We start from the raw sequence: 22915 nt of genomic DNA, 5'->3' as shown, positions 1-22915 counted from the left end.
GATCTCTGTGGCCAGGATGGGTTAAGCTGTTCCTGAGTCACACAATATTGTCTGTTATAGTCTCTGTGGCCAGGATGGGTTAAGCTGTTCCTGAGTCACACAATATTGTCTGTTACAGATCTCTGTTGCCAGGATGGGTTAAGCTGTTCCTCAGTCACACAATATTGTTTGTTACAGTCTCTATGGCCAGGATGGGTTAAGCTGTTCCTGAGTCACACAATATTGTCTGTTACAGTCTCTGTGGCCAGGATGGGTTAAGCTGTTCCTGAGTCACACAATATTGTCTGTTACAGATCTCTGTGGCCAGGATGGGTTAAGCTGTTCCTCAGTCACACAATATTGACTGTTACAGATCTCTGTGGCCAGGATGGGTTAAGCTGTTCCTGAGTCACACAATATTGTCTGTTACAGTCTCTGTGGCCAGGATGGGTTAAGCTGTTCCTGAGTCACACAATATTGTCTGTTACAGATCTCTGTGGCCAGGATGGGTTAAGCTGTTCCTCAGTCACACAATATTGTCTGTTACAGATCTCTGTGGCCAGGATGGGAAAAGCTGTTCCTCAGTCACACAATATTGTCTGTTACAGATCTCTGTGGCCAGGATGGGTTAAGCTGTTCCTCAGTCACACAATATTGTCTGTTACAGATCTCTGTGGCCAGGATGGGTTAAGCTGTTCCTGAGTCACACAATATTGTCTGTTACAGATCTCTGTGGCCAGGATGGGTTAAGCTGTTCCTGAGTCACGCAATATTGTCTGTTACAGTCTCTGTGGCCAGGATGGGTTAAGCTGTTCCTCAGTCACACAATATTGTCTGTTACAGATCTCTGTTGCCAGGATGGGTTAAGCTGTTTCTCAGTCACACAATATTGTCTGTTACAGATCTCTGTGGCCAGGATGGGTTAAGCTGTTCCTCAGTCACACAATATTGTCTGTTACAGATCTCTGTTGCCAGGATGGGTTAAGCTGTTCCTCAGTCACACAATATTGTCTGTTACAGATCTCTGTGGCCAGGATGGGTTAAGCTGTTCCTCAGTCACACAATATTGTCTGTTACAGATCTCTGTGGCCAGGATGGGTTAAGCTGTTCCTCAGTCACACAATATTGTCTGTTACAGATCTCTTTTGCCAGGATGGGTTAAGCTGTTCCTCAGTCACACAATATTGACTGTTACAGATCTCTGTGGCCAGGATGGGTTAAGCTGTTTCTCAGTCACACAATATTGTCTGTTACAGATCTCTGTGGCCAGAATGGGTTAAGCTGTTCCTCAGTCACACAATATTGTCTGTTACAGATCTCTGTGGCCAGGACTGGTTAAGCTGTTCCTCAGTCACACAATATTGTCTGTTACAGATCTCTGTGGCCAGGACTGGTAAAGCTGTTCCTCAGTCACACAATATTGTCTGTTACAGATCTCTGTTGCCAGGATGGGTTAAGCTGTTCCTGAGTCACACAATATTGTCTGTTACAGATCTCTGTGGCCAGGACTGGTTAAGCTGTTCCTCAGTCACACAATATTGTCTGTTACAGTCTCTGTGGCCAGGATGGGTTAAGCTGTTCCTCAGTCACACAATATTGTCTGTTACAGATCTCTGTTGCCAGGATGGGTAAAGCTGTTCCTCAGTCACACAATATTGTCTGTTACAGATCTCTGTGGCCAGGATGGGTTAAGCTGTTCCTCAGTCACACAATATTGTCTGTTACAGATCTCTGTGGCCAGGATGGGTTAAGCTGTTCCTCAGTCACACAATATTGTCTGTTACAGATCTCTGTTGCCAGGATGGGTAAAGCTGTTCCTCACTCACACAATATTGTCTGTTACAGATCTCTGTGGCCAGGATGGGTTAAGCTGTTCCTGAGTCACACAATATTGTCTGTTACAGATCTCTGTGGCCAGGGTGGGTTAAGCTGTTCCTGAGTCACACAATATTGTCTGTTACAGATCTCTGTTGCCAGGATGAGTTAAGCTGTTCCTCAGTCACACAATATTGTCTGTTACAGTCTCTGTGGCCAGGACTGGTTAAGCTGTTCCTCAGTCACACAATATTGTCTGTTACAGATCTCTGTGGCCAGGACTGGTTAAGCTGTTCCTGAGTCACACAATATTGTCTGTTACAGATCTCTGTGGCCAGGGTGGGTTAAGCTGTTCCTCAGTCACACAATATTGTCTGTTACAGATCTCTGTTGCCAGGATGGGTTAAGCTGTTCCTGAGTCACACAATATTGTCTGTTACAGTCTCTGTGGCCAGGATGGGTTAAGCTGTTCCTGAGTCACACAATATTGTCTGTTACAGATCTCTGTTGCCAGGATGGGTTAAGCTGTTCCTCAGTCACACAATATTGTCTGTTACAGTCTCTGTGGCCAGGACTGGTTAAGCTGTTCCTGAGTCACACAATATTGTCTGTTACAGATCTCTGTGGCCAGGGTGGGTTAAGCTGTTCCTCAGTCACACAATATTGTCTGTTACAGATCTCTGTGGCCAGGATGGGTTAAGCTGTTCCTCAGTCACACAATATTGACTGTTACAGATCTCTGTGGCCAGGGTGGGTTAAGCTGTTCCTCAGTCACACAATATTGACTGTTACAGATCTCTGTTGCCAGGATGGGTTAAGCTTTTCCTGAGTCACACAATATTGTCTGTTACAGTCTCTGTGGCCAGGATGGGTTAAGCTGTTCCTGAGTCACACAATATTGTCTGTTACAGATCTCTGTGGCCAGGGTGGGTTAAGCTGTTCCTCAGTCACACAATATTGTCTGTTACAGATCTCTGTGGCCAGGATGGGTAAAGCTGTTCCTGAGTCACACAATATTGTCTGTTACAGATCTCTGTGGCCAGGATGGGTTAAGCTGTTCCTGAGTCACACAATATTGTCTGTTATAGATCTCTGTTGCCAGGATGGGTTAAGCTGTTCCTGAGTCACACAATATTGTCTGTTACAGATCTCTGTTGCCAGGGTGGGTTAAGCTGTTCCTGAGTCACACAATATTGACTGTTACAGATCTCTGTGGCCAGGATGGGTTAAGCTGTTCCTGAGTCACACAATATTGTCTGTTACAGATCTCTGTGGCCAGGATGGGTTAAGCTGTTCCTGAGTCACACAATATTGTCTGTTACAGTCTCTGTGGCCAGGATGGGTTAAGCTGTTCCTCAGTCACACAATATTGTCTGCTAAAAATCTCTGTTGCCAGGATGGGTTAAGCTGTTCCTGAGTCACACAATATTGTCTGTTACAGATCTCTGTGGCCAGGATGGGTTAAGCTGTTCCTGAGTCACACAATATTGTCTGTTACAGTCTCTATGGCCAGGGTGGGTTAAGCTGTTCCTCAGTCACACAATATTGTCTGTTACAGTCTCTGTGGCCAGGATGGGTTAAGCTGTTCCTCAGTCACACAATATTGTCTGTTACAGATCTCTGTGGCCAGGATGGGTTAAGCTGTTCCTCAGTCACACAATAGTGTCTGTTACAGATCTCTGTGGCCAGGATGGGTTAAGCTGTTCCTCAGTCACACAATATTGTCTGTTGCAGATCTCTGTGGCCAGAATGGGTTATGCTGTTCCTCAGTCACACAATATTGTCTGTTACAGTCTCTGTGGCCAGGGTGGGTTAAGCTGTTCCTCAGTCACACAATATTGTCTGTTACAGATCTCTGTGGCCAGGATGGGTTAAGCTGTTCCTCAGTCACACAATATTGTCTGTTACAGATCTCTGTGGCCAGGATGGGTTAAGCTGTTCCTGAGTCACACAATATTGTCTGTTACAGATCTCTGTGGCCAGGATGGGTTAAGCTGTTCCTGAGTCACACAATATTGTCTGTTACAGATCTCTGTGGCCAGAATGGGTTAAGCTGTTCCTGAGTCACACAATATTGTCTGTTACAGATCTCTGTGGCCAGGATGGGTTAAGCTGTTCCTCAGTCACACAATATTGTCTGTTACAGATCTCTGTGGCCAGGATGGGTTAAGCTGTTCCTCAGTCACACAATATTGTCTGTTACAGATCTCTGTGGCCAGGATGGGTTAAGCTGTTCCTCAGTCAAACAATATTGACTGTTACAGATCTCTGTGGCCAGGATGGGTTAAGCTGTTCCTCAGTCACACAATATTGTCTGTTACAGATCTCTGTGGCCAGGATGGGTTAAGCTGTTCCTCAGTCACACAATATTGTCTGTTACAGATCTCTGTGGCCAGGATGGGTTAAGCTGTTCCTCAGTCACACAATATTGTCTGTTACAGTCTCTGTGGCCAGGATGGGTTAAGCTGTTCCTGAGTCACACAATATTGACTGTTACAGATCTCTGTGGCCAGGGTGGGTCAAGCTGTTCCTCAGTCACACAATATTGTCTGTTACAGATCTCTGTGGCCAGGATGGGTTAAGCTGTTCCTCAGTCACACATGGACATCCAGGTATAGTAACTGTTTTTGCTTCTTCCATGTTTTTTTTATGAACTTGACAGAGAATTTCAAGTTTTCTTTAGTTGACTCCAGGGATGTGCAAAGATTCCTTGAATATAACAAAAAGGTTAACAAATAAAGACTGACCTAACCTACTTTTTCCAGATGTAGAAACAAACAAAATACATGGATTTTAGCCTAATTAAAAATAAAAATTCATTTACTTGTGCCTTTTAGTGAAGTAAACATTTGGATTTGAGACAAAACTCATCGTGTCATGCAGGAGTTACATCTTCAATTGTTGATAATAAATTAATAATACTAAAGGAACATAAAATATTTAGTATTTTTATGCCCCCAGTAGGGTGGCATATAGCAGTTGAACTGTCCGTCAGTATGTCAGTCTTTCCATCCGTCCGAAAAAAAACTTTAACATAGTCCATAACTTTTGCAATATTGAAGATAGCAACTTGATATTTGGCATGCATGTGTATCTCATGAAGCCGCACATTTTGAGTGGTGGAAGTTCAAGGTCAAGGTCATCCTTCAGGGTCAAAGGTCAAAAATAATAATAATTTCAAAGCGGCGCAGTAGGGGGCATTGTGTTTCTGACGAACACATCTCTTGTTTTATTGAGTTTTACATATTTTGGTATTCTTGAACAATATGACTAATTCAGGTTGCTGACTTCTTGACTGAGTTGGATCTATATTATATATATTTACATAATTTGTTAATTAATTATTTTTTATATAGAACATGAGTATGTTATATATAGTTTTGGGTTTATATATTATTGTTGAATAATAAAAAGATCATATGAAAAAGGAACATTATCTGTCATATTAAAGTCATTTGATGATATTATTGTGGTCTAACAGTCATATAATTTATTTTGGATTGCCGCCCACATCCTGCTCATACAGTGCATTGGCACTGGAAGAATGAATTTTCACTGAATTGCATTATCTCAATTTTAAAGAAATGAAAAAGTGTGTTTTATTTAGTTCAGGAATCGTAAAGAAAGCTGCTTTGAAGTGGCATATTAAAAATATTACCCTTAATATAAAATCATCTTCAAATTGTTGAACAAAAGAATATGCATGTACAATGTCCAAGCATATTTTTTTTGATACTTGCTTCTAAGTTCTAACCTTAATCTGCTCCATCTCTATTGTAAAAATCTATTGGATCGGCAAGAAGCTAATGTTTTTGTTAACTCTTTCCCACTCAGAGGCAAAGAGAAAATGGCTATGTGCAAACAGCATAAAACCAGAACAGCATGTGAGTCCACTCACAGTCTGTTCAGGTTTTATGCTATTTGCTGCTCATCAGTATCTAAGCGTTTGAAATGAACCTTTTAAAATTCTAACCTAGTAAGAAAGGTCTTTGATTAAATTTAACTTTCTCAGGGACTGCAAATGTGTCAAAATACATTTCTAATTGGTAAACTTGAAGGGTTAAAACTCCAGCATGACACAACTTAAAAAGGTCCTCATGTTTTCAAATTGGTTGTGAATGTATGTTTCTGTATATTTGTCAGGGATGTGATTTTTCCGCGGATCCGCGGATTTCCGCGGATCGGGTTGTCCCGGATGTAACTTCTGAGATTTGCGTAAATTCGTTTTAAAAATTGTGGGGGAGAGGGGCTACCACCGATTCCGCGGACGTATTTCATAAGCGGCCCGAAATATCCGCGGCCCGGGAAATCTCTCCGCATTTTACACTGGTAGATTCTGCCTAAGCATTTTTATAACGAGCCATATAATTGGCTGTCGTTTCCCAATCTTCCAATTAAAACCATGTTCTTAAAATGCGCTCTGTGATTTTTTTGCAAATGGCGCCGTTGTGAAGAGAAAATTAAGATTATTGAAATAACAAATAGCAATCAAATAAACGACTGACATCACCTAGTCTGATAGGAATAATGAAATGTGTTTGTCAAAAAAAAAAGACTACGTTTTAGATACAAGCAACACATATTTAGTTAAGAAATGTGCCCACTGAATTTGTGTCACGGAAACCAGTGTTTGCAAATTGGAGTTTAGTCTACTCGCGAAGTAAAACAATTTCGAAGAGTATCGTTCGAACATGGAAATAGACAAACATGATTTTATTTTTATATGTCTGTGGGTCTGTGTATAATCAGATTCATATGCATATTCTGCTTTATTATGTTTGTCACGCTGTTCAGTTAACTGAAATAGCTTTGAACTAAGTGAAGATGTGAAATGCAAGATATTGAAAGGTAAACAAATTAAATATATTAATTTAACTCAGTTAATACATCATTAACACCAGAAGAACACTCAAGTGTGTTTGTTTATATTTAGTCTATTAACTGTAATTCAATACATTGAAAAACTGCTGCTATTGATCACAATAAATACTTACTTAACTGTTTACTTTGCATCCTCAGTATGTTAAATGTGAACTTAAACAGGTTTTTATAAAGAAATATTGTTATGAAGTTCAAAAAGTTGTTTATTTTAATGTCTGTTTTTATGTTTGTCATTGCGTTATGCGCGCCATTCGCGTAGTCAAAATCAGTCAACAGAATTTTCCTCCCCTCTGACTTGGCCTCAATCACACCCCTGTTTGTGCATGAATTTATTTTCGCTAAATCGCGTAACAGCGTCCGAATTTTTAAGTAATGTGAAATGTGTAAAAACATACACAGGCATGTACAACCTACTCACCCTGTACATTTCCCCGTGCACTTTAACCCTATGCATGCTGGGAAATTTGTCGTCTGCTAAAATGTCGTCTGCTGAATTTCTAAAATTAGCATTTTCTTCGATTTTTTCAAAGAATACTATCAGAATAGCAAACAGTTTGGATCCAGATGAGACGCCACATTCTGTGGCGTCTCATCTGGATCCAAACTGTTTGCATTAAAGGCCTTCAAAATTCGGTTCCAGCACTGTAAGGGTTAAAACATCCGGGCCTTAGCACCACCAAGGTATGGTTTGGCTTATGTTGTTTATTAATGCAAGTCAAAAAAGAGTTGGTGTCCATGCAATTGTTATGAATGTGATTTGATTGTTCATAATTTCTGGTGTACTTGCATACAACGTTTTCCTTTTTGAAATTGTCCATGTGAATTTTTAAGCAGCGTGAACACTAAATGTTTTACAATTTAGTACAAAAAATTTGAGTACTAAAACAAAGGTTTAAATATATTTTGAAAACCAGAAGTCAAATGATCAGGGGTCAAATGTATTTTCAGGGGTCATATAAAGTTGTCAGGGTAAAAAATACTGAAATTTATCAATAGTAATTTAATTTTTGCATATTTTGTTATTTTGGAATAAGCTTCTTTGAAACATTTTCTTCAAAATGATGCAAAGGACATTATTTGCAGGAGTCAAAAGTGAGAACATCTCAAAATGCTTGCATCAAAAAACAGGATTCTGCTTCAAGTGAAATGCATGCTGGGAAATTTGTCGTCTGCTAAAATGTCGTCTGCTTAATTCCTAAAATTAGCATTTTCTTCGATTTTTTTCAAAGAATATTATCAGAATAGCAAACAGTTTGGATCCTGATGAGACGCCACGTTCTGTGGCGTCTCATCTGGATCCAAACTGTTTGCAAAGGCCTTCAAAATTCGGTTCCCGCACTGAAAGGGTTAAATGTATGTGAAAGATCAGCATGGGTAATAACTACATAATAGTTGTAGATGTTCATAAGCAATTGGTTAGCTCCCTTGTTCTGTTGTAATCAAAGACAACAACAATTGTTTACAGCATTTTCAGTCTATATTGACCTATAGAACAACTCATATCTTCAATGTTTGTTTGTTTACAGAAAAGTTTTAAAATTATACACTTTGCAGGTTCATAACAGAAAGAGATTTTAATAGGTCATGAAAACCACGAGTAACATTTTATGCCCCCGGATCTAAAGATCGGGGGCATATATGTTTTTGGCCTGTCTGTCTGTCTGTCATTCATTCATTGTGTGTGTCCCAAAACTTTAACCTTGGTTAAAGTTTTGCAATAACTTTTGCATTATTGAAGATAGCAACTTGATATTTGGCATGCACGTGTATCTCATGGAGCTACCCATTTTGAGTGGGGAAAGGTCAAGGTCATCCTTCAAGGTCAAAGGTCAAATATATGGCTTCAAAGCGGCGCAATAGGGGCCATTGTGTTTCTGACAAACACATCTGTTGTTAGTGTTGAAATGAAGGTCACAATATACTAAATAGTTTCCCTACATATTTTAATGTAAAAGCAACAACTTTAAGCCAAAATAAATGCAACTTTTTGCGCATAGAGACCCCCAAAACCATGCCTTTTCTCATGAGCAATCTTACCTGAATTGATTTAATCTTCCATCGGTGCACTTTGATTTTTTTTAGAGAGTTAAGCCTGACATGAATAATTTGTTTAGTATACTGTAATCTGAAGTTTTCAAAATACATAAGTATATATATATTTTGTTTAAGAATATTTGTTAATTACTTCAAAAATGTTGTTTTGTATACATTTGAGTGAATTTAAATGTATGCAAACAGGCAACATTTGCCTCATAATAATGCATGGCAGACTATTTCCAGGAGTCAAAATGAGATCATTTTAAAAGGCTTTCTGCAAGAAGCAACTGAAATCCTAGTTGAATGTTTACTTGTTAACAGAAAATGTTATTTTATTTTTCATGTTATAAGATCTATCATAGTAGAAGTTTCTGACAGTTATAAATTAGTTGTATTGCCGGTTTCAATTGAACTAAGTAAAAAAAATGTATGGCTAAAAATTCTATTACTTCAAAGAAAAAAAAAAATGCTTTAAAGTTGCTTATTAACAATATTGCCCCTAAATATACACTAATATTAAATTGTTGAAAAAATCATTTAGAACGCCAAAAAATATTGTTTTCCATACTTGTACATGCTTATTTACTGGGGCATACACATTTTACCTTGCCTGCAAAAAATGTGCATTGCATAGCTTTGTATAATTCTTTAAAATAAATATTATACTGAACTTACTAACATGAAGTACAAAGTGACCATAAATGTGTTGATTAACAATTCAATAAATACCGTATACGTGCGCTTATAAGACGCCCTCGCTTATAAGACGCACCCCGACTTCGGACTTTTTATGGGTGGATTTCAGACTGACCCGCGTGTAAGACGCGGTCAAATTGTGCCTTATTCATCGGCCGGAAAATGGACGAAAAATGGCAGAATGTTAAAGAAAATCATCAATTAGTAAAACATTGAGAATTTTTCAAACTTGCGCTGCATACAATTAGTAATTCACGCAAGTCTGAAAAATAAAACAATCAAACAACAAAGTAAATAATATTTGTTTTTTTATGATATATTAGTGGGTTTTAATTTATTTTCAAGTATTATTCATGCAATAAAAATAATTATCAAATTGACAAAATTTCTAACTATTGCGTATTAATCATTTGCCCTAACAATTGCAAACAATTGCAAACATATTATGTTCGTAATATCAATGCACAAGCAAAATTGATTGTGTCAGTCATCTTAATTGTATTGTTTGTAATTGTATTGTTTGACAGGTATTGAAATCTAATAGGCAGATATTTTGAAAGCATTTAGTTTTATTACCTAGATTATGCAAATTTTACGCCCATTGTCTATCAAAAATAGGTAATGCCTACTTTCATAAAATTAGCCAATCGCGTGATAGAGTGATAGACTCCGAAGCGCAGATCGAAATCACGTGTCAAGAAGAAAGCCATATGCGGATAATTGCATGCGGTCGCTCTTTGCTCCCTTTGTTGTTGGCCCCTAATAAATAATGTGTCATCGGCATTAGTGGGTTGTCTGAATAAATATGTTTATTTAACAATTGACAGTTGCAAACTGGTAACTTATTTCAGAGGATACCCTAATTGCCAATTATGTCTTAATTTAAAATTAACGACGTGGAACAAAGACGATCAGATGATACAAACTTGTCAAATAGCATTTGTAACCGGCAGCGTGTTTATTAAACAATTGACAGTTTCAAACTGAGAATTGATTTTGCTGTTGTTTTTAGCATATTGTTGGCATCGTGTAGCCGCTTACACACGTATACTATAATGGCCAATTTATATGGCATTTAACGACGTCGCGCGCAGACAATCGGGTGATAAAAACTTTTCAAGATTAATCACGGACAATATAACGTCTTACGCCCCAAAAATAACAAAATTCAAATTAAAAATAATAGACAACAAAATCAGTAACAATACATTTTATTACAAATAAATCGGTAACTGAACATAGCGTTCCGATACACGGTACAGGCCAATACAGACTTTAGAGAAAATGCAAATGGCTGCCGCGATGATTCAAAACAACTGACAAGTGTCCAACTTGGCTAGCATAAGCCCAGTAAACTCGATATTTTGAAATTTTGTGTTTATTTTCACCAGTATCTCGCTATACTGAGGCGACCCCAACTGTAACTTATTAATTTAAGTCTCAAAAATGCGTCTTATAAGCGCATGTATACGGTACATTTAAAAAGATAAACTTATTTTATGAAAATATTATGCAATAATAGCCACAGATTAAAGTCTACAATCACATTTTAAAGGGGCCTATTTTTTGGCATGTTTTGAAGTTTGTCATTAAATGCTTTATATTGAAAATGTAAACATTGGATCTAAAAAGCTCCAGTAAAAAATCAAGAATAAAATTTAAAAAAAAGGAAAGAAAGTAGCCCGCATCAGGGATGGAACAATTGACCCCCGAAGTCCTGGAGTAAAAACCAATCACACAGCTCGGCCATCCTGCCAAGTATGTATGAGAGACGTATTTTATACTTTATAAAGGCAATCTTCGTAGTTTCACAAAATTAAACGACAACAACAGAACTCTCCAAATTATTCAATCGTTTCGCGTTGCAACGCTTTATAATTTTCAGGTTTTTAAATTGTCAAAAGATGCATATAATGGCTATATTAAACCATGGTAAATGTTCAGTATTACTGTTTTCTCACATATATCATAAATGAAACGAAAATTCGCGAATCTGAAACAACTTTTTTCAATTTTGTCAATTTACCAAAACGTGAACAGATCCCTTAAAACTGCTTACCCTGTACTTTGGCTCATTAAATTGCTACAAGCCATTATGTCACCACCCTTGAAACTGTCTTTACAAATAATAGAGGGATACGAAGTGGAATAATCATTCATTGATAAAATGATTGATTACATATGAAACTAATTATAATAATTTTGTCATAAAATGTCTTTCCATACATTTATTGACAGGTTATTTTTTCCAACTGATTTATTGGCAAAACATTCACCAAATTAATTCATTTCAAAATATATATTTGACCTTCCTTTAAAAGAATCTTTTTTAATGCTTGCAAATTTGAAAACTTTATTTTGCCAGAGCAAAATGTGATTGGGTACGGAGTTCACTTCTGGAAATTGGTAAAGGCGGTGCTTGATTTAGATTGCAATTGTTTTTTAATCGGTAAAACCAGGTTTAAATATATAAATCGAATCTTTGAAGCGCGATCATTGCTTCATATTTCCAAGACAGTCTGTAAAAACCTCCTCCTTTATGAGCAAAACTACCTAAATCAAATACCAGAAAGGTCAGACTTAGATTATTCAAACGTTTATGATGTGCGATCTGGTAAGGTAATGCAAACACTTAGCTTTCTGGAATGTTCATGCAAACCCTGGGCTGTATGGTATGGTAATGTTAACCATGGTCTGTCTGGTATGGTAATGTAAACCATTAGCTGTCTGGTATCGTAATGTAACCCTGGGCTGTATGGTATGGTAATGCAAACCTTGGGTGGTCTGGTATGGTAATGTAAACCCTGGCTGTATAGTATGGTTATGTTAACCCTGGGCTGTATGGTATGGTAATGTTAACCCTGGGCTGTATGGTGTGGTAATGTAAACCTTTGGCAGTCTGGTATGGTAATGTAAACCCTGGGCTGTCTGGTATGGTAATGTAACCCTGGGCTGTATGGTATGCTAATGTAAACCCTGGGATGTATGGTATGGTAATGTAAACCCTTGGCAGTCTGGTATGGTAATGTAAGCCCTTGGCAGTCTGGTATGGTAATGCAAACAATGGGCTGTATGGTATGGTAATGTAAACCCTGGGCTGTATAGTATGGTAATGCAAACCCTGGGCTGACTGGTATGGTAATGCAAACCATGGGATGTCTTGTATGGTAATGTAAACCCTGAGCTGTATGGTATGGTAATGTAAACCCTGGGCCGTATGGTATGGTAATGTAGATCCTGGGCTGTATGGTATGGTAATGTAAACCCTGGGTGGTCTGGTATGGTAAGGTAACCCTGGGCTGTATGGTATGCTAATGTAAACCCTGGGCTGTATGGTATGGTAATGTAAACCCTGGGCTGTATGGTATGGTAATGTTAACCCTGGGCTGTATGGTATGGTAATGTAAACCCTGGGCTGTATGGTATGGTAATGCAAACCCTGGGTTGTATGGTATGGTAATGTAAACCCTGGGCTGTATGGTATGGTAATGTAGATCCTGTGCTGTATAGTATGGTAATTTAAACCCTGGGTGGTCCGGTATGGTAATGTAACCCTGGGCTTTATGGTATGCTAATGTAAACCCTGGGCTGTCTGGTATGGTAGTGTAAACCCTTGGCTGTCTGGAATGGTAATGTAAACCCTGGGCTGTCTGGTATGGTAATGCAAACCCTGGTCTGACTGGTATGGTAAATGCAAACAATGGGATCTCTGGTATGGTAATGTAAACTCTGTGCTGTATGGTATGGTAATGTAAACCCTGGGCTGTATGGTATGTTAATGCAAACCCTGGGCTGACTGGTATGGTAATGCAAACCCTGGGCTGACTGGTATGGTAATGCAAACCATGGGATGTCTGGAATGGTAATGTAAACCCTGGGCTGTCTGGTATGGTAATGTAAACCCTGGGCTGTATGGTATGGTAATGTATATCCTGGGCTGTATGGTATGGTAATGTAACCCTGGGCTGTATGTTATGGTTATGTAAACCCAGGGCTGTATGGTACGGTAATGCAAATTATGGAATGTCTGGTATGGTAATGTAAACCCTGGGCTGTATGGTATGGTAATGTAAACCCTGGGCTGTCTGGTATGGTAATGCAAACCCTGAGCTGACTGGTATGGTAATGCAAACCCTGGGCTTACTGGTATGGTAATGCAAACCATGGGATGTCTGGTATGGTAATGCAAACCCGAGGCTGACTAGTATGGTAATGTTAACCATGGTCTGTCTGTCTAATGTAAACCATGAGCTGTCTGGTATAGTTATGTAAACTCTGGGCTGTCTGAAATGGTAATGTAAACCCTGAGCTGTTTGGTATTGTTATGTAAACTCTGGGCTGTCTGGTATGGTAATGCAAACCCTGGGCTGTCTGGTATGGTAATGCAAACCCTGGGTGGTCTGGTATGTTAATGCAGATCCTGGGCTGTCTGGTATGGTTATGCAAACCCTGGGCTGTCTGGTATGTTTATTTAAACCCCTAGCAGTCTGGTTTGGTCAATCAAAATGTTATAAGCCGAGAAAGACAAGACTTTAGATTGAATGAATAGTATAATTCACTATTTTGCTTGATTAGCTCCTTTAAGATCTAAGTTTATTAACAAGGAGGTCCTTCTACCTTTAGTGATTAATTGGTAGGCAACCCTTGAGTACTGGTAGGTTATAGCCGCACTTGAAAGGTGGAGGAGGACATAGGTAGAAAGGACAATTAATTAAACAGCCATATTGGGCCTGGTATGGAAAAAATCTGCTTCAGTGAAAGTCAAGATGGTTTTTACATCAGGGTCTTCCCCAGGCCATTTAAGCGCCCCTTGCCGGGGCGCTTGAATTTCGAAATCAGAGTTCCCGGGGCGCTTGAAATTTTCCGATCAGTGTATTCTTCAGTAAAAGAAAGTGGAGATTGTCCAAAAAAATCAAGGTTTCCCTATCAGTGTATCAATATTCCCTGTTTTAAAAGAGCACTCGGTACCTACTTTCACAAGTAATCGCCATAAACACCACATGGGGTAATGGATAATCCACTGATAAGAGAATAGCATGACGCGCGTATCGATTATTCTAGCCACATTACACGGTCATTTAAATGCTGACAAGGATGTATCTGGTAACTTTCCAGTCGTCAAACTGTGAAGTTCATCGTCCAATCGGTTACGCGAATGCTTATGAGGGCGGGGTTAACTATCGACCATTATTTTTGATTGACGTTGGGCATGAAGTAAGAGTTTATCGCAGCTTGATTAGCAAGAAGTTGTACCATTTGAGTAATATAAAACCGGTAATTAGTACAGTACAGAACATTAAAGACGGTTTCGGGCATCATCATCACACCTTTTTACTGTAAACAAGTGTTACCTATGACTCATAATTAATACGAGAAATTAATTGCAAGTGGTAAACAATTAATTATTATAGCGAGTAAGTTGTGCAAATGACTCCCAGTTACAATTATGTGATAACAATTAATTTAATTCCAGTACATGTATATTTCAACATGTCCATTTAAAGAACTGATTCACCTCGTTTTTCTGACATTTATTCGACACGTAATGCGCTTAAACAAATTTTCGTTGAATTAATTACGCACACTTGTAAATGTTTCGTCCGATAATCGATAGTTAGAAGCCTGATGATGGCAACCGGCCGTGATCCTCGTGGACAACGTGAATTTCATGCATAATTCCGTCAAAACATTTATTCGACTCGTAAAGTGTGTAAACAAATAATCGTTGAATTTATAACGCAACGGTTAATATTTGTTGAAATCTCAAATGGGAATAATTAAATTTGTAATCCAAAACCCATTACCGTAAGTCGATGTTAACTCGTTTTTAATCCGAAACACACTTCCGAATGTAAATGTTACCGCAATGTTAAATATTTTTGCTTCAAATTAGCAGTGCAAATTTATTTTGTGTCGAATCTTTTTCTCAATTAAAAAGAGCGCGAAAATTATGCAGCATGTACAACGTCGCGTCTATTGCATACAAATGGTGTGTATTGAGCATTTTAACAAGCACACAACAGGTCAGGGGATTGACGCATATTCAGAGGCAATATTTCATCAAATCTATAAATAGTCACTTAAAAAATGGCGAGGTTTGTGTTAAAGAAATAACTGAAAGCTTTTATCGTAAATATTTACCAGAAAGAGATTGATATAAACGGGATTATTGGGTAATAAATAGAAACTTGAATAATAGTAAGTATACAGTAATAGAGTCGGGTTGAAACGGATGTATTGGGGAATCGTTCGAGTCAGGAGTTTACTATCTGTGCGGAAAAGTTTTAAAACAATTAAACAATATACAAAAAATATATTTTTAAATGACTGGGGGATTTTTTTGAAGAGTCATAGCGCACCAAATGACGTCTTTTGACGCTGTTTTTTTAGTTATAACGCACCACAGAACGTGAATTGACACGTTAAATTAAAAAAAAAATCAACGTCGGGAGGGGACACCCCTCCCTAACCCACCCCCGGGGCGCCTGAACAAATTCCTGGGGAAGGCACTGTACATGTATATACCTTAACTTTCAAATAATTTAATCATGAAACAGCTTGGAATGTTGAAGTGTAAAACCACTGATCTTATTAAAAATTTAATAAAGATTATATTTGTTATTCATTTGTTTTTGTAGTGTAACAGGTTGGTAATGGAAGGGTTAATATGTTAGTTATTTACCTGTAGCTAGATTCCCTATGGCAATACTGTATACAAAAATGTAATAGAATTCTTCAGTGTACATTGTACTTATACTACATGCAGCTGAGTGTTTCGAACAATGACAACTATTTGATGCATTAAAAATAAAATGCTTTTGAGTGCAATTAATATTAAGTGCAACTTTTGTCACGCAAAATGCATTGTATAACAATCTCTGTGCTATGACTTTCGTGCACTTGGTTGCGTGTTGTGTTTGACAGCTGCTGACTCTAAGCCACAGGGTTATGAAGAGTTATTAGCAAAGGCCAAAAAAAAAGGTCTGTTTCCGGTCGCCCGACCTTGTCTCCCGAATCGGCGCCGACCCACAACTTTTTATTGGGGTCGCCATAAAAATTTTTTTTTTTTTTTTAAATTTTGTTCATTTAAGTACATATAATATGTCATATCAAGCAAACAAAGCATAATTATATATATACATGTATTTCTTAATATAAGCTTTAGTAGCCTTGCATTTTAGTACCCGAACAAAAAAAAAAAAAAATCCATACGGACCATCCTGTTTTTTTCCAAGGAGACCAGAAACAGACCTTTTTTTTTATGGCCATACCTGCCTCAACAAATATTTAAGTCACTGAAGGGGAGCCATTGTTCAGGCCTACAAAACTGCTGTTTCATTAGTAGCGTTTAAACTGTGACAAGTTTACTCAATACCACCACAAGTTAACTGTACCTTTCTGTCTTTGATTACCGCAAAAATGTAAGCTGTGCCTTTCATGTGTCTCACGGTCCTTTGCCTTTTGTTAAATGAGTCAGAAAAGAATGTCATATTTGTACAAATGGTTTTCATTCATTGCACTTTTTATTTATAAAGTGAACAAACTAAATACGGGTATTTGTTTGTAAAACTGGTGGGTTGGCATATTTTGTGTTGATTAGTTCATATTTGCGGTAAAAGATGGTATACAATGATAAGCATAAGTAAATACCACTGAAAATTATTGGGAGTTTGGTTTGAATGTTGTATATTATCAACTCATCACCAGAAATATGTTTTCATGGTGATGGACGCACACATTTGTCTGGGAAGTTATATAGTAAAGAAGTTAATGTTGGAATAAATAGTGACAAAGATTTTGTAGGAAAGGGATATGTGTGGATATTATCACCAGTAAATACTTGAGCACATTAAATGTAAATGCTTGGTTGTGTGTGTTCAGTTTAGTGAAACATTTGTGTCAACTGTGTGAAAAATGTGTGTCAACTTTGTGAAGCATTTGTGTCAACTTGGTGAAACATTTGTGTCAGCTGTGTGAAAAATTTGTGTCAACTTTGTGAAACATTTGTGTCAACTTGGTGAAACATTTGTGTCAACTGTGTGAAAAATTTGTGTCAACTTTGTGAAGCATTTGTGTCAACTTGGTGAAACATTTGTGTCAAATTGGTGAAACATTTGTGCTAACTTGGTGAAACATTTGTTATCAACTTGGTTAAACATCTGTGTCATCTTGGTGAAGTATTTGTGTCAACTTAGTGAAACATTTGTGTCAACTTGGTGAAACATTTTTGTCAACTTGGTGAAATATTTGTGTCAACTTGGTGAAACATTTGTGTCAACTTGTTGAAACATTTGTGTTTACTTGGTGAAACATTGTGTCAACTTGGTGAAATGTTTGTGTCAAATTGGTGAAACATTTGTGCCAACTTGGTGAAACAATTGTTGTCAATTTGGTGAAACATATGTGTCATCTTGGTGAAGTATTTGTGTCAACTTAGTGAAACATTTGTGTCAACTTAGTGAAACATTTGTGTCAACTTGGTGAAATATTTGTGTCAACTTGGTGAAACATTTGTGTCAACTTGTTGAAACATTTGTGTTTACTTGGTGAAACATTTTTGTCAACTTAGTGAAACATTTGTGTTAACTTGGTGAAATATTTTTGTCAGCTTAGTGTAACATTTGTGTCAATTTGGTGAAATGCTTGTGTCAACTTGGTGGAACATGTGTGCCAACTTTGTGAAACATTTTTGCAACTTGTTATAGCGTTTGTGTAAATTTGGTGAAACATTTGCGGCAACTTGGTGAAACATTTGTGTCAACTTTTGTGCAGACTGCACAGGCTAATCTGAGGTGACACTTACCACACATGCATTAAGCCCTGTTTTCCCCGAGGAAGACAGGTGACACTTACCACACATGCATTAAGCCCTGTTTTCCCCGAGGAAGACAGGTGACACTTACCACACATGCATTAAGCCCTGTTTCTCCCAGAGGAAGACTGAACTTGTTTTTGTAATAAATGCAGTTGAAAGCAGGAAGGGTGGGATCTATTATTAATCATTCAATCTATGTGATATAAAGTCAAGTGTTTGTCTGAGAGGTTTCAGTGAGTTCTGTATGGGGATTACCAGGCCAGCTGAGAAGGTGAGGGCACGTTCCAGTGTGTGTGTTTTTTTCGTTCACATTCAGGGTTGGTAATCAGCCCCATTATAAATGGAAAGTATATAGTCTTCCCAAACGGGACCTTACAATTCCCTTTGAAGGTTTCAAACATTTTTTTATTTTTTTATTTCAACATAAAGTTAATCTCCATATCTCCATATTACCCACTTATAGTCCAAACAACGCGGTGTTTCTCAATTCAAAGTGCCGCCGACCCCTTTCCCGAAATGGTAGAAACAACACTGACAGCAGTGTTTTTTTCACCATTGAAGGAATGGGGCCAGGTCCCTTTGCATTGGAAATGGTGGTGTTTTGACTAAAATTGGGAAATTAGTATTGTTGTTGTTTTGCTATAAAATGCACTCAACATTTAAAATAAGTGTTTTCAAATATACATACATCTGTTATGAAATATAAATATATAACACATGCTTTATCATGTTAGGGTAAATTAGGGAGAAGTTAGGCAACTTAAAGGAGAAGTGGTTTCTGTTCAGCATTTAATAAAATCTAAACTTAATTTTTATGCCCCCGGATCGAATGATTGGGGTATATTGTTTTTGGCCTGTCTGTCTGTCATTCTGTGGAAAACTTTCACCTTGGTTAAACTTTTGCAATAATGAATAACTTTTGCAATATTGAAGATAGCAGCTTGATATTTGGCATGCATGTGTATCTAATGGAGCTGCACATTATGAGTGGTAAAAGGTCAAGGTCAATGTCATCCTTCAAGGTCAAAGGTCAAATATATGGCTTCAAAGCCGCATCACAAAACTTTAACCTTGTTCATAACTTTTGCAATAGTGAAGAGAGCAACTTAATATTTGGCATGCATATGTATCTCATGGAGCTGCACACTTTGAGTGGTGAAAGGTCAAGGTCAAAGGTCAGATATATGGCTTCAAAGCGGCGCAATAGGGGGCATTGTGTTTCAGACAAACACATCTCTTGTTTCCCCTCATTACACCAAAGTGATGCCTTTAGGACTATTCAGAAACAACTCACATTTTGCAGTTTTGGGGGAAACAAACAGGTTTTTTCTCCACTTTTTGGGAAGATAGCCCATGGCTTTGGAATTGGGAATTTTATCGGCATTTTCATGAAATTGGGAAAGTAAATTCATTAGCCTTTTTTTCCACATGAAAACTCCACTGATTAGGGAAATACTAAATTTGATATAACTCTTTATAATCATTCAAATTAAAAGAACAAAATCATATAATACTTTGTTAGATGTAATTGAATTGAAATTGAGATAAAATACGCATTAGACTTCTTTCTAAAAAAAAAAAAAAAAAAAAGTTATTATTTTTTTTTTTGGAAAGTGGGAATTTTTTGCCACATTTTGGGAAAAAAGTATACTTTTTGGGATTGGGAACATAGCCGAATTTCGGCTATAAATTCGGGCCAAAAAAAATTCTAACAATAACACATATGAACGAACAAATTGAAGTGGTAATCTTATTATTGTATTTAACTGAATTGTATTCATAGTAAGTCATCAAAAGGAGTAGAAGTCACTTCTCCTTCATGTTATTAGAGGGAGCAGTTGATATTTCCAGGGAGAAGTTATCTCCTGTGTCTCCCTCACTTCTCCTTCATGTTATTAGAGGGAGCAGTTGATATTTCCAGGGAGAAGTTATCTCCTGTGTCTCCCTCACTTCTCCTTCATGTTATTAGAGGGAGCAGTTGATATTTCCAGGGAGAAGTTATCTCCTGTGTCTCCCTCAGGGCTGAGCCCTGGTGAATATGACTCAGGGGTTTTTCCAGTCATTTTGGGAAAAGGAGCCTGGTCAAATTGGGATTTTTTTAATTGATAAAAGTGGCAAATTTGGGAATTTTTTATCGACAAAAAGGACCAAATTGGTTTTTTGTTTGTTAACAAATATTGACACAACAGGTCTTTTCCTGGCCATTTTGGATAAAAATCATATAAATTATGATTCAAAATGTTGTAGGTTGTTTACAAAAAAACCGTTGAAATTATCCTATGTCATAAGACACTTCTATATACAAAATAATGTTTTTTTGTTTTTTTTTTGAACTTTGGAATATTTAAAATAATTTCGGTTTGGGATCGGGTCCGTTTGCTTTGGGTTTGGGTCTGTTTTACGGCCTTTTTTACATAACAGAAAAACCCATGTTACCCAATGGGCTGAAGTGGAACACTGGCTAGGGGTGTTAGTAAACAGTCGCATTATGGATTCTCAGGATGCAGCTGGGTTAAAGACAGGGACTTGGAACTTGGCTCAATCTACCGGTACCTGGCTGCTCTGTGTCTGTCAGTGGGGTTAAATATCCCGACAGATTACAGTGGTTTCTTTCATGGCTCTGATAGTGCAAGGCTATCAATGTTTAGTTTACAGATTGATAGGCATCAAGACAGGTGGCGTGTGTGAGTGGAGTGATAGAGAGGAGGGTGTGGAGTATACTCACTACACTGGCTTGGTTTATGTGCTGCAGTCTTGTGGAGGTCCTTGGGACTTATTGGTAGTGAATTTTAAAAACTTTTTTTACAGTCTGTTGCATTGGATACAAAAATTAGTGTGATTGATCTAAGGAAATCAGGAAGAATAAAATGTAATAAATTGTACTTATTGGTAATGATTGTTAAAAACTTTTTTAATGTCTGGGGCATTTGGAATAGAAAAATTAGTGTGATGAACCCAAGGAAATTGGGAAGAATGAAATATTTAAAATATTATTAAAATGTTACATTATTTAAAAATGTATCATTATTATACCGTGTTCAACTGCATATTGAGCACATAAAATATTATTTTACAGTCTGTGCCTTTTGGATTAGAAAAATCAGTGTGATTAACCTAAGAAAATCATGAAGAATAAAATGTAAAATGTAATAAAATGTAAAAAATATTACTAAAATATTACATTATTAAAAATGTATCATGGAAATTGGGAAATTGGTGTGTTTGTTCTAACAAATAAGTAAAAATTGAGAATAAAAGTGTTACCAAAATGAATACAGGGTTGAACTGCAATTTAATCATGATATAAAAGTGCAAGTCTAAGGTTTGTTCTTACAATTAAGTTTATTGGTCTTTTTTGGAGAATTTTAATTACATTGTTGGGGAAAATTGTAATTTGTTGTCATTGGAAAACAGTCCATATTTGGGATAGGTCACAATATATAAGATTGGTGCAGTTGTTTCGGTCAAACATATTATTCTTAAACTTTTATGTGGTACTAATTTGCTTCTTTGATACAGTTCTTGCTGGCATTTGATTTCTTACATTGTACTGTGAGTTTGGAGTACAATTGTAAGAGATCAAACTTGGAATGCACATCATTTTGGTGATTTTCTCAAACATAAGTGTTCAATTTATGTTCTGTATGTATTTTAATTAATATTCTTTCTTTTCTTTTAGTATCATTAGCACTTTTCCGTCACTTTTTCATTAACAAGGATGGTATTTATTTAGACTTTTTGACAGTTTTTTTAAAATGTGATCATGCACACATGGACACCAGTGAGTGTCATTTTTTATAGCATTACACACATTTCAATTAAATATCTAGTTTTGAAGTTAAATAGATTTATAAGATGTAATTACATAAACAAGTGTCTCATTTACTTATCGTTTGTCAACATTAACCCTTTGCATGCTGGGTAATTTGTCGTCTGCTAAAATGCTGAATTTCTAAAATTAGCATTTTCTTCGATTTTTTTTCAATAATGCTATCAGAATAGCAAACAGTTTGGATCCTGATGAGACGCCATGTTCTGTGGCGTCTCATCTGGATACAAACTGTTTGCATTTAAGGCCTTCAAAATTCGGTTCCAGCACTGAAAGGGTTAATACATACAACAGGTAAAACTGTACATAATACACGGTTGAACAAACAGATTATTTCAAGATTGATGTCGCTCTGTGAAAAGGGGGTTTAATGAATGTTGGTAAATTGTCATGCCAGAAAAGCCTGCGCAGTCTGCACAGGCTTATCAGGGACAACACTTTCCACTTGTATGGTAGTTTTGGTTTATTGAAGTCTCTTGGTAGCAAAATTCCTGTTTAGGCAGAAAGTGTCTTCCCTGATTAGCCTGTGTGGACTGCACAGGCTAATCTGGGACAACACCTTAAACAAATGCATTAAACCCCCTTTTCCCAGAGCAAGGCCCAACTGTTATAGCGTGTTCATTGGTGCAATTATGAGGATGACATGACAGACAGTGACTTTTATGGCGTAAACGTCTGCGTTGATATTATGAAGTATGAAAGTATTATAAAAGTGGATTATTCGAACGCAAGGTAATTTTCAGTTTCACTATAATTTGAGTAATCATGTTATGACAGTTCTTCTTCACACTTTGGGGAATGGGGTGGGAACCCTTTGAAACCATTGTTTTGACAAAAAAGGGAAATTGTTGTTGTATTTTTGG

The 22915-nt window shown here is 37.3% G+C and overlaps 1 protein-coding gene across 4 annotated transcripts in view; it reads left to right on the top strand.

The window, feature by feature from the left end:
* The window catches only part of LOC127863158 (uncharacterized), a 123221-nt gene that overhangs the window by 6233 nt on the left and 94073 nt on the right, over positions 1-22915 (top strand). The window contains exons 1-2 of one of the 4 annotated variants that reach the window (XM_052402545.1): positions 18112-18250; positions 18301-18494. The exons of 1 other annotated variant lie outside the window; for it this stretch is intronic. In XM_052402545.1, the coding sequence (XP_052258505.1) occupies positions 18468-18494 (27 nt within the window). In that variant the 5' untranslated portion in view covers positions 18112-18250; positions 18301-18467. Of the gene's footprint in view, positions 1-4352; positions 4407-18100; positions 18495-22915 lie in introns of those variants that run through there. 2 more of the 4 variants (XM_052402552.1, XM_052402572.1) reach the window with 2 other exon arrangements.

The sequence above is a fragment of the Dreissena polymorpha genome, chromosome 1 (assembly GCF_020536995.1).
Source record: "Dreissena polymorpha isolate Duluth1 chromosome 1, UMN_Dpol_1.0, whole genome shotgun sequence".
NCBI classification, from domain to species: Eukaryota; Metazoa; Mollusca; class Bivalvia; order Myida; family Dreissenidae; genus Dreissena; species Dreissena polymorpha.
Note: the sequence above shows the minus strand (reverse complement) of the source record. Positions and strands in the feature narration are given on the sequence as shown.